General features: G+C 53.7%; 1 protein-coding gene across 5 annotated transcripts in view; it reads right to left on the minus strand.

Annotated features, from left to right (window-relative positions):
- Positions 1-4,275: 4,275 nt before the first annotated feature.
- Positions 4,276-12,640, minus strand: part of SLC4A3 (solute carrier family 4 member 3) — a 34,410-nt gene continuing 26,045 nt past the window's right edge. For all 5 annotated transcript variants that reach the window (XM_061459441.1, XM_061459439.1, XM_061459440.1 and 2 more), the window contains 8 exons: positions 11,868-12,062; positions 11,220-11,426; positions 10,533-10,622; positions 9,059-9,225; positions 7,925-8,178; positions 7,433-7,602; positions 6,796-6,969; positions 4,276-6,058 (listed from right to left, as the gene is read on the minus strand). In XM_061459441.1, the coding sequence (XP_061315425.1) occupies positions 5,981-6,058; positions 6,796-6,969; positions 7,433-7,602; positions 7,925-8,178; positions 9,059-9,225; positions 10,533-10,622; positions 11,220-11,426; positions 11,868-12,062 (1,335 nt within the window). In that variant the 3' untranslated portion in view covers positions 4,276-5,980. The remainder of the gene's footprint in view (positions 6,059-6,795; positions 6,970-7,432; positions 7,603-7,924; positions 8,179-9,058; positions 9,226-10,532; positions 10,623-11,219; positions 11,427-11,867; positions 12,063-12,640) is intronic.

The following is a 12,640-nucleotide window of genomic DNA, read 5'->3' on the forward strand; positions in this document are numbered from 1 at the left end:
GACACAGAGGCTTGTGGGAAGTACACCACAGCCAAAAGCATGCACCCAGACAGGGAAACCTCAAACAGGCACATAAGTGTGCCAGCACTGTCTTCATTGAATCACTCCCGGGGGCCCCTGTCTCCCTCCCCATGGGGTCCTGGACTGGAGGGCTGGGCACAGCCCTGGCCAGCTCTGTGACCGTGGTCAAGGCTCCTGCTCCCATGGGCAGCCACGTAGAAGTGGAAGCGGAACTGTTAGGGTCAGACCTTAGTGGCTGTCAGAATTGTGTCTAACAGACGATTTGCTCTCATTTCCCCTTCTCACTCCCTCAAGAGACCATTTACATCTCCTTAGAGTCCCACTGCAGAGCAGTCCCAGCACAGGCACCTCAGCCAGCTGGAGGGCTGAGGAGCCCTGCAAAGATGATGTGCTGAAAGGGACAGGGCAGGGACACAAGGCAGTAGGCAGGCAGTGGACTGCCCAAGGCTAAGGAGCTTCTCTCTTGCCAAGGCCAGACAGGCCTTTGGGACAAATTCAGGGCTGTGCACAGGAGTATTCACTTGTATTACAGAAATGTGCTATCCAAGCCTGTGCCAAGGATTCAGGCATCCCTGCAAGAAAAAAGTCCTTTGCAAAGACCTGTGCGAGGCAGAGGGGCTGGAGAGAGCTGCATCTCTGCCTGTAGCTTCAAGGCAATGCCTGTGGGGTTGGCAACTGGGTCTGGGAAAGGCTGGCTCCAGCATGAGGGACATGTCCAAACCTGCTGTTGCCATGGGGAAGATGCTTGTGTCGGTGCTCAAAGAGGGCAGATCCCTCCCCTGGCAGGCAGCGGGGCCCAGCTCAGCCCTTTCTCCTCTCCCCAGTGCCTCGGCTGGGGCTGGTAAGTCTCTTCTTTTGAGTGACACAGAGGGGAGGTGGATGGAGGGCAAGAGGGGGCAGAGAGCATGGGGCTGGAGCCACAGCAGGGATGTTCAGATCACCAGTGATTGGCAGTACTTACTGGCGGTCTTCAGCCCTCAGCATCTGCAGCAGTGAGCTGGACTCTGACACCCATGGACTGGGGCTGCTGTTTAGCTGGTCTTGGGCTTCATGCGCAGTGTCAGCTCTGCTCTCCCCAAACTGGTGCAACTCATTTAAACTCACTTGCAGACACTTGTTGGTGAAGGTGAATGCAACCAAAGCTGTTCTCACCCCTGGCAGCCTGCATTGCACGCTGTGCTGACATCTTCTGCCATTTTACCTAACACCCCCGCTGCCCGGGGCAGGGTTCACAAACCCTTCCTCATGGGGAAAAGGAAAAAGTATTTTTACATTTATCTTAATGCATTTTGAGTGCTTGAAAAGGAGACACCAAAGCCTAGGCAAGGACTTATACAGGAGAGAGGGGAAACTTTGCCAGTGGCATTGGTTCCCAGTTTTGTTGTGGAGACGGTCTTAGCTAGCAATTTCCTTAACTTCCTAGCCACAGGGCTGTGTGAAGGGGTGCCAGTGGTAGCTTACAACAGAGATGTGCCAGCCCCTCCTGGCTGTGGAAAACGAAAATAACTGGAGCAGATAGCTTGAGTGTACTTGAACCTGAGTGGCAGAAACAGAAACCCATATAGTTTGCCTAAACACGCAATGGTTTAAAGTTACAGACTTGACAGTTTTGGGAACAGTCCTCCTATATTTAGTTCTCCAGGCAGGCTAGGGTGTCTGCTTACTTTTGTAAAGATAAAGTTGCTCTCAAACAACAGAGAGGTGGGAGAAACTGCCGGTCAGCACACAGTCCTGGTCTGGCACAACTAGTCCCCTTCCAGGAAGTAGGAGGACATAAATCGCATCCCAGAACATCCTCAGGGCAGCTGGGGGGCTGTGGGCATCTAGAGTGTTCTCCCCACTCCCACAGCAGCATCCCCTGGGGCTACAGGCAGACTCTCTGCTGCTCTCCAAACACTGCACCAGCATTTTGTGGTCCAGTGTGCCCCTGTTGTGGCAGCACCCAGCAGTGACTCCCTCCTTATCTGGTGCCACAAAAGTGGGTGTACCCCACGGAGCTCACCCCTTGCAGCTCCCTCACTCCTTCTGCCGCAGCCTGTCCCTGTTGCCCTCCTCCCCACCCACCCACTGTCTCTTCTTCAGCAGAGCAACAGGGACCAACTCATCTGAACTGGCCAGATGTGACATCTTTGAAGCACCATGCCAGCCTTTGGTTGCACCAGCTGCTGACTGAGCCCATGCTGTGACCCAGACGGAAAGCCTCTGCAGCAATCCTGCCTACTCCAGTCCATGCATTCATTGCATACTGGTGCAGCGTGTTTTCCAGTCCATCCAGGGCCTAGGACTGTGCGGATGAGCTATGATCCTGGCTGCCTCTTCTCCATCACTAGGACCCATGGAAGCCCTCTACTCTGCCCTTGAAGAAGAGATCAGCGCCTTCATGAGGCATGTACAGCAGTGCCAGCAGGGCTTCAACCTGCGCAGCCTGTACCATGTGCTGCTGGTTGTGCTGCCACAGAGCCCATCAGGGCAGGTGGAGAGCTGGCACCACCTGCAGAAGCTTGTCCAGGGCCAGCCTGGTGCAGCCAGCTCTGACGTGGCCAACTACGTGGGCTGGCTGGCCTCCTACCTGCACCACCTGAGCATGCTGAAGGAGAGGTTTGATGCCAGAGTGGTGGTCCCGCTCTGTGAGAACTTGTACATGCATGAGCAGCCAGCTGCCTGCCCCGCATCCATCCCGTGCCTGGCCACACAGCTCTTCACCCACCGGCGTAACTGGGGGCTGCTGCTGCAGGGTGGGCCCCTCACTGAGCAGGTCTTCAGCCCCCAGAGCCTGCGTGACCTGCGTGGCTTTGATGGTGTGGGGCCCTTTGTGAAGGTCTTGCGGCTGATCCCCGATGTCTTTCACCAGAGCTTGGCCACAGCGAAACTTGCCCAGCAGTGGGTCCATCTCCATCGCAGCAGGTACAGCCTCTCCTTGCCACCATCACCATCACTATCACTGCCACAGCAGCCACCAGTGCCGGGTAGAGGAGGGCTGGCTCCCAGCAGCGTGCAGCCCCCGCTGCGCAGCAGGGTTCCCCAGCACTTGGGGGGCTTGCCCAACCTCTTGGTCCCACTGCAGTCTTTGGGGGCAGGCAACAGCACCAGGGTGCTGCAAGCCCGGCTGCGGGAGAGCCAGGAGGAGCTGCTGGCCCTGTTGCACTGCAGGGACCGGGCACCTGCCCTGCGTGCCCAGGTCTGCCATGTCACCCAGCGCATCCGTGTCCTGCGCCTGCAGCAGCAGGGCAAGGTGACAGAGCGGTCCCGGCCCCAGCAGAGCCAGCGTACGAGAGGTCACCGGCACCAGGCTGCCCTGGCTGAGGAGCTGCAGAAGAACCTGGAGGTGGAGGAGTACCATCACAGCATCCTGGAGGCCGACTGGCTGCTGGAGTTGGAGGTCAGGCCCATTCTCATCCGGAGGATTGATGAGGTAAGGAGTTCACAATGGATCTGCTTGTGCTTCCTGCCCTGCATCCCCGGCTGAGTTGGGGGCATCGCTATGGTCAGGAGAGCTACATGGAAAAGGCTGGACAGCACTGCCTCCTCTCCCACAGGTTCAGCAGCACTGCCGGGATCTGGAGAGGATGCTGCGAGGCCAAGTACTACCCACCCCACAGCGGGCCCAGCTCAGAAATGAGATGGCCACAACCCTTGTGCCCAGGCAGGCTCAGCCCTCTGACAAGAGCCCCATGGCACTGGCCAGCCCCAGGAGCAGACAGAGACCGTGACCACAGGAGGTGGTACCACCACCTACTCCCAGCAGCAGCAGCACTCAGAAGAGCTCAACTGAGGGACATCCAACCCATCACCACATGGGCTGCAGGCAGCCAGCAGCTCATGAGAACCTGGCTTGGCTCCTGCCTGGGAAGAAAACGTGGAGGGAACGTGTATTTCAATGAGATGTTTCCTCCATGCTTAGCCCATAGCCATGCTGTTTGGCGTGTAGCTACAGGCTAGATAAGGAGATGGGCACCAAATGCTGCTCAGCACACAGGCACACGCATGCATGTGTGAATGGATGCAAGCAGGCATGTTACACGTTTCTGGTTAAATACGGGGCTCAGCCTCCCATTTCCAGCATCCAGCATGGGGCCTCCAGCTGAGCCCACATCACTAGCCTGGTTGATGATGGTGGTGGAGAACCTACCTCTGTGCTGGTAGTGGCCCCTCTCCAGCTGAGCCTTGTTGGTGTGGGCAAGACTGCTGTTTTGTGTCATGAAGTTTCAATCAATTTAATTTATTGTAAATTAACAAACAGAAGTGGAGCCAGGCACGATTCCTGTGAAGAGTTTATTGGTGTAGCCGTTTCCACTACAGTCAGAGGAGTCACAATGCACAGCGACAACAGGCCTCCTACACTACACAGTGAGGACAGGACACACATGGCCACAGACACACAGAGACACTTGTCCCTCCACCCCAGACCCTGTGGAGGGGCCAGGTTGTGGGGCAGGAACCTGCTGTGGGGGGAGATTTCTCTCTCTGGTGGGATATTTCTAGAGCCTCCTGGGAAGGCGTTGAACCCTCCCAGTGCTGAAGAATCCACCATCTCTGGCAAGAGCCAGGCTGATAAATAGGAACTGGAGCAGCAGCTTGTCCCAAATGCAATGGTGAAGTGAGCATCCCAGCCTCCTCCAGAAGGCCACTCTGGCTCCAACCATCAGGAAAAGGCTGAGAGGCTCTTCTGCTCTGGCACTACTCTCAGAGCCAATGGGGGCAGCAATGGAACCATTAACGGAACCAGTTCCTGGGGCAGCTCTGAGTGAGGGGAGACCCCAGGGGACAGCTCTGACAGGTGGAAAGGTGTTTGGAACTGCCCAGAGATGAATGGGGCTGAGTGCTGGGCATGCTGAATGCTGCTCCTTTCTACCTGGAAGGCACCCCTGGGCACAAAAGGTCACACAGGATGCTGGTATGGCAGCAGAATGTGAGCTGGAGGTTTCAGTGACTTCCTCATAGGGCTGCAGGGAGCCAGACCCAGTGGACCACTGCACAGGGAAAGGGAGGGGACCCAAAGGACTGTTTTGCACTCCAGCACTACATCCTTTGTACAGCTTCTTAAATATGGTTTGTTCTCAGGGACAAGAACGTGGGAATCAGGAACCGGGATGCAGCCCAGTGATGAATTTTTACCTCTGCAACCTGTATGGAGGTGCAGAATGGCACAGGACTCCTCTTAATCTCTGCAAGAGGACAGGCACTCGAGGCTTCAGGATACCTGCTTGTCACCAGCCTCCCCTTCCTGTGCAGTTTTCTTGTGGAAAGAGGGTTGGGAGAATCAGGAGGAACCAAACAGCCTCCCCCATGCCAAGCAAGAGCTGAAAACAGTCCTGTGGGATGGTGACTGGACGGATGCTGGTCTGGAGGACAGGGCCAGGGTACTGGTCCCTTCCATCTGCCAGGCTGCAGAAGCCTCATGGGCCAGGGTCTGTGGCACAGGCCCAGCATGAGCCCTCCTGGAAGGAGGAAAAGGAGCAGGAGCAAGGCATCCACCAGTTGAGCAAGGAGGCTGCTGGCCTGGGAGAAGCCCATTGGCCGTTCACAGGTAGCATCCAGCCCATCTCTGTGACTGCTCAGTGGCACATGGTGCTGAGACACCCAAACTTCACGGTAGTGGAGAGGGACAGGGTGGCACCAGCTGGCATGGCTCCCCTTCACCACCAGGAGACCAGGCATAGGCTGCCTCCAGCAAGGAGGGGGCAGAGCCCTGACCCATGGGCACTCAGGACCCACACAGTTCTGTGATGTGAGAGGCATCTCTCAGCCCACCAGGTCCAAGAGGAGAGAAACTCACAGCCTCTGCTGAGCAAGCGATGAGGCAGCAGGAGTCAGGGCTGCCTCCTGCGGGGCTATAGAACAGCCATTTGTTGGTTCAGGCAAGAGATCACATGACTCATGGCAAGTCTCCAGTTAGGCCTTGGGAGGGATGATCAGGCGTGAGCAGCCTGTCCCATGAGTGTGGAGGGCAGCTCCCAGCTCACACAGGCATGTGCAGCTCATTGTACTCATCCCGGCCATCCTCATCAAAGTTTGGCTCTGCATCTTCCGAGTCCAGCTGGGGAGAGGAAGAGACTGGGCTAGGAAGCCGCCCCTAGTGCAGGATCAAGCGTGGCATGGAGGGACCAGCATGCAGCAAGCCAGGCAGGTGGGCTGTGCCGGGAAGAGCAAAGCTCTTACTCCTTCCCCTCCCAGCGGTCTCCTTTTTGTACCCATCCATGTGTCCCCAACCTGATGCCCTTTCCCAGAGTGTTTGTTTGACAGTGCCCTGTCACTGGGGCTTTGGTCCAGACCAGCAGCTCCACCCCTGCTGGCAGTGCCCACTTCTGGGTGCTGCTCCAGGCTGCTTTCCAACAGGAGCTCAGGATACTGGCAGCAGTCAAAGAGCTGCCAGCACCCTGGCTCTGTGGTTACATGCTCCTGTACCAAGCTCTGGTGTGCTGCTGGGCTGTCCTTGCTGCTGTCTCAGTGGGAAATGGGTTGTTGCTTGATGAATAAGCCACAAATGGGGAGGAAGATGGAAGGGGAAACCCTTATTCTAGGTCTCTGTGTGGTAGGATCCTCTGTCTCATTGCTCTAGGTTGCTCATCCATCCCACACTGCACTCTCTAGTGCTCTCTCAAGCTCTAAGAAAGCCATCCACTCACCTACTGCTGTTGAACAAAGACCCCCAGACAAGGGCAGGAAAAGCCAAGGCTTTGCTGGCCCAGGATCTCCTAGCCTTTCAGTCTGCCAAATCTCCTCAACCTCACTCCAGTCTTGCAAGCTAGGCCGTTAAAACAGTTGTCTGCTTACCGCTTTGAGCTCCCTGTCATGGAAGAAGTGGGGCAGCACGAAGCGTCGCAATGGCACTGTCATGATCAGGACAAAGGGGAAGGCCAAGGATGCCACTGTAGATTTCACCACCCAGAGCAGCACAATGCAGGCCAGCTGAATGCAGGTGAAGAGATTCATCCTCCAGGTCTTCACCTAGGGAGGTAAATGCAGACTAAGAACACATTATCCTTCCACACAGATTAATGAAGAACCAACCAGCAAGACATAACCCTTCTGCATAGCATAGTACAGTAATGTAACACTGCTGCACACTACCTGCCTGTACTCTACAACAAGGCAGAACTCTTTAACACATCAGCCTCTGTGCAACCTAGCAGTGCAGTGTCCCTACACTCACTCAAGCAATACATCACTCCCATAGACAGTCCATCTTTACAGTATCCTGGCAAGACACTCCTGTGAAGCCTATCAGTACACTATTCTAGAGATGTACCACCTCTACGCATGGCTTGGACTTACTTCTCGGCACAAGCTTGCAGCCAAGGCAGGGGTCACCAAGCCAAGCATCAATCTAGCAAAGCACCATTCTCCCCTCACCTGCCTCTTCTTCCTCTGCTCCTTGTTACCTGGTTCCCCACAAGCTGCTTTCACTCACCTTGACAACATAGATGTGGTCAGGGTGGTGCTTGGATGGCATGAAGATCAGGAGCAGCCGCTCATAGAGCTGGATGCCAGTGAGCGATGTAACCCCCATGTACAGGAAGATGCCAAAGAGCACGGCCAGTGGGATCTGCCGCAGCATGTTCCCCATCACAATGGACAGACCTGCACAGAGAGAGATCAGGACAAGGTGTGTCCCACGCCAGCCCCTCTGCAAGGCACCTCAGCTTCTGTCCCTCTCCCGCCTCATCTCTGTCCTAGGGTGCAAGGGAAAGGAAGTTCAAGACGGGTCTAGCTGGAAGGGTTGAAGGGTTGCAGAGCTGGACTGACCATGGCAGGGTATCGAAGGCTGCCAGCAGAGAGCTCCGTGAAGGTGGGGGCTGTCCTACAGCAAGCAGGCAGAACGCAGGCTGGCCTGCGGGGCAGGGATACTGCCAGGAGTGGTCACCCCTGACCTCCCCCCTCCTTCACCCGAGCAGAGGCTCACCAACAAGAGCAGCAATAAGCGCTCCAGTCACACGCTGCTCCTTCACTTCCTCAATCTTGGGCTTCTCTCCTGGTGCAATGGCCTTGCTCATGACCGTCAGGGCATTGACGTGGGTGACGGAGCGCACCGTCGCTGCAGTCAGCCAAGGCAGCCCAAAGAGTGCGCAAAGCCCCCCCATAGTGCCAATAAGCAGCAGGTCTAGGTGGAAGCCAGAGCCTTTCAGCAGTTTCCTCTCCTTCTTGCTAACAATCAGCCTGGAAGGAAGAAGAGCTCAGGTCAGCGCCAGGCTCAGCCCAGTGCCCAGGAACAGCACATTCACTCCCTGGAGAGACCACACAACATGGGGACAACAAGTAGATGGCTGAGGAGAGAGATGGTGGATGCCAACCTCAGGTTAGAGGTTTCCTCCTGCACTTGGCTAAGGTGCATCCCCACCACACTATGATAAGAGGGGAGCCGGGACATGATGGCAGAACCCAAGAAGATACAGTTCTGGTGTCCTCAATAGAAGAAGGACAGACCTGTTGAAACAAGTCCAGAGGAGGCCACAAGGATGATCAGGGGACTGGAGCACCTTCTGTATGAAGACAGGGTGAAAAAGTTGGGGTTGTTCAGCCTGCAGAAGAGAAGGCTGCGTGGAGACCTCATAGCAGCCTTCCAATATCTGAAGGGGGCCTACAAGGATGCCAGAGGACTATTCATCAGGGACTGTAGAGATAGGACAAGGGATAATAGGTTTAAACTTAAACAGGGGAAGTTCAGGTAAAATATAAGGAAGAAGCTCTTTACTGTGAGGTTGGTGAGGCACTGGAACAGGTTGCCCAAAAAAGTGGTAAATGCTCCAATCCTGGCAGTGCTCAAGGCCAGGCTGGACAGAGCCTTTGGGCGACATGGTCTAGTGTGAGGTGTCCCTGACCACGTCAGGGGAGTTGAAGCTAGATGATCTTATCCAGCCCTAACCAGATGATCCTTTCCAACCACAACCAGTCTGTGATTCTATGAAATGGCCAGAATCCTGCCCTTGCTGTCCCACTGGGATGCCAGATGCATCACCACATGAACAGCACCAACACCCATCCCAGCCTAACCTACCCTTGGGTTAGTGACGATAGGCACTGGTGGGGAGGTACTCACGTGGTGATCTGTGTCTCCATGAAGATAAGAATGAAGACCAGGAGGGCTGGGATGGCAGAGGCAAACATCATCCACATTGGAAAGGTCCCGCTGCTGCCCATGGGGTGAATGAACCAGCCACGCTTGTGAGGAGATGTGACTGACAGGCCAGAGGGGACATTCAACTTCTGTAGGTGTAGCCACAAAACCCAGCAGTTAGTCATCAGTAGACACATGCCCACAGCCTCACACAGGACAGCCTTGATCCTCCTGGTCTTCCTGGTCTGAATGCCTCAGATGATGGGACAAACACCCTGACCCGAGCAGGACTTTCTCATGGATAATCCCCTTCAGTGAAAAAATCCCATGTGCCCTAACATAGGCCTGTCTCATTTCCTTTCAGCTATTGGAATTCCCTTCAGTTTTGTCCAAGAGACCAAGGAAGTATTTTCCCATAGGAATAGCACTGTCAGTGGTTGCAGAACAGAGTAAAACGCTCCTTGACCTCTGCTTGCACAAATCAAGTGTCCTGAACTTGCCTACCCTTCTCTGAGGTGGCTTTTCAGACTTTCAAAGCTTTTTCTGAGACATTTTTCAGTATTGTCTGTGCAGCGCGAGCCCCAGGAGCAGCCACATTCTCTGGAAATGAACCTACTCTGATCATATTCAGAGGGACTAACGCGTTTGTGCTCCTATCAGAGACCATGCAGACCCCTAACTGTACATCACCCCGACCCTGCGTTCACCAGCATTTGAACTCTCAGCTCTGCAACGCTCTACAGCAGTTCTTGCTGTCTGCCTGCGTGAGCACTGCAGGGAGAGTTTATGATTTGCATTTATGTTAATCAGCATAAGTATGAATAATATTTCTGGAATGCTTGTACTTGAGCTAAGCTGTGTAAGTGCCATTTTCTCAGAAAGCTTTGTACATACGCTGAGTTAACACTGAAATGATAATGCTTTTGATATTAACTGTAGAAGTCTAGAAGGGTATGAAAAGAATGTAACAAAGTGCATGATTTTACTAACATCTGATAAAGCCAGATTTTTCATTGAAATTTAAATGAATAGAAATGCATTTGGATTCTGTTAAGCCTTGGGCTGTCTGGAAAAAAAGCTTGCCTGCTGAATAGGAACTACCTTTCACCCATGCTCAATGTCAGCTGAAAAAAATAACAAACCAAAAATATATATTATTACACATCTACTAAAAAAGGGGGGAGAAAGAAAACCTGTAATGTGGGTCTGTTTGATAACATTTCAGTTTGTGCATAAACTGGGAAAAAAAATCATTGTATTTGAGGCAAAGTGATCAAAATACTTAGCAGCCTATAGTCAAGAAGAGCACAAATATGCTAGAACATGTTATGACTAAAGAGGCAGGAAATATGAAGCTCCTGTTGCACAAGAGCAGGCCATGGTGCCACAGGGATTCACTGCTGGGATGCAGTAGGGGTTCTGAGGGCGGTGCTGGTGCCTCCTGCATGTACCATACCTGCGTGTATGTGTCAGTGATGGTGTAATCCACCAGCACCATGACCAATATGGAGATGGGGATCCCGAAGTCTCCGATGATCCGCCGAGCCTGCAGAACAAACACCCTCTCTGGCAAAGGGAACGGGTCAGCTCTGTCCCTCCACCCAGCTACACAGAGAGTGCAGCAAAGCGAAGCCCCAGATAGGGCCAAGCACCACTGCAAACCTAAGCACTGCTGCTGACCAGGGCAAGTGACCTCAGCCTTGACCCATCCAGCTGCACACCCCACTGCCCACATAACACAGTCCTCCAGCCACTCGTAAATTGCTCCTATGAGCCTATTTGGATGGTGCTCCAGTGTTACACAAGCCCTGCATGTTCCAAAGGAACAAGCTGTAAGCTCTTCCTCCTATATTCTAGTTTAACAGACTTGTATCCAGCTAAAGGTTTCCTAAGGTCCAGAGGACTTTGCAGCAAACCTCACTCGGCTCACTGGAGCAGGACAATGCAGATACCATTACCAAGTGCCAGCTCTGGTCTGGAGGCAACGGCAGGCTACCATCCCTTCTGCAGGGTATTTAAGGGATTGCTAGTGTTTATTTAGGGGATGGTCCAAATGTTCTGGAGAACAAAGGTCTGTAGCAAGAAGCATTATTTGTTGGGCACATCCCTTGTCCTTAACATCTGGGTCCCACAAGCTTCTCACCTTTCCTCCTAAGAAACGGCTGTTCTTGAACTTGCGCATAAAGAAGGCAATGAAGAAGGTGCCTAGCATGAGGATGAGGGAGAGGAGAGCAGTGTTGGGCTGCATCCTGATTCCCAGTGACATCGCATCCGCAGAGAGCATGCTGGCATTCAGGCCACTCTGCACATTCGGTGGGTAGAATTTCAGCAGAGGATGTTCTGCAAACACCTGGGCAGGTGAGAGAAGCAGCAGGTGCTGTCACCACAAGGAGGGACAGGTGGCACTGTCACTACTGAGGGCAAGGGGAAGCGGAGATATCCTGCTCTGTGGAGAGGTGAGAGCAATAGATGGTGGGTGGAAACAATCCCAACATCTGTCACCTTGCCTCGCAACCTACCCAGCTGGAGAGGGCTGGGGAGAGAAAAGTGGCCCCTCTTTAATGCCTCCTGCAGGAAAAGAAGGGGAGACAGACATTAGGGCTCATCCTGCCAGTTTCTGTGGTGGCACAGGGGCCAGCTGGGCTGGGGCATCAGAGGCCAAAAATGATCTGCTCTGCAGAATGTCTAGGAAAGCTGTGGCTGAGCTGGCCCTTCCCCCCTACCTCCTGTACACAGCAGGTTCCTGGGGGATTGAGAGATGCAGCAGCTCATCTCTCTGGGGAAGGTTCACCTTGTACAGTTTGTAGAAGGTCTCGTAGATAAAGATGAGAGAGATGAGGAAAGCAAAGATCTCCTGGGTGAAGGGCGAGATGTAGCGCACCAAGAAGCTTCCCTCAGCTGCCACAATAATGAAGATGAAGACGATGAGCCACAAACCAATCCACACTCTGCCTGTCAGATACTCAATGCCTTGTGTCTGGCAGAACTGAAATGGAAAGGGGAAGGAGTTACTCATGGCTCCTTAGGCTGCCTCCCACATCTACTCCCCATTAAGATCAAAGATTCTCCTGATAAAAACATCTACATCTGCTTGGACATCCAGCACAGAGACAGTGAACTCAAGGCTGGAGTCACATGTAAAGTTGCAGACTTTGCATTAACACCAGCCAGATCACATCAAGCAGATCTTTACTGCTCCAGTCTTTGCAACAGTACCTCCTTCACTCTCTGCTGAAGCCATCCCATGCATGATGCTCCCCATGTCACCCATATGGAGATGCCATTACTCAAACACAGTTCTCCACTGCTCTATGCACTCAAAAGCACAAGACTGTTTCACACAAAGGAGAGCCTGAGCAGCCTGCTGGTCCCACGGCATAAAGGCCATGTTAGCTGGTGCATGATCCCAGATGGTGCCCTTTTTACACATACAGGAGAAAAGCCCCCAAGCTGTCACCACAGAACATCTCCACTGCCTCTGCTCATCCACACACAGCAACACCAACTACTTCTATTACTTCCAGCACAAATCACATCCCTTCCTTTGCAGCCCTCCTAGTACCA

Source organism: Pezoporus flaviventris, unplaced genomic scaffold (assembly GCF_033815535.1).
Source record: "Pezoporus flaviventris isolate CSIRO_AGI_PZ_B2104156 unplaced genomic scaffold, CSIRO_AGI_Pfla_v1 ptg000029l, whole genome shotgun sequence".
Lineage (NCBI taxonomy): Eukaryota > Metazoa > Chordata > Aves > Psittaciformes > Psittacidae > Pezoporus > Pezoporus flaviventris.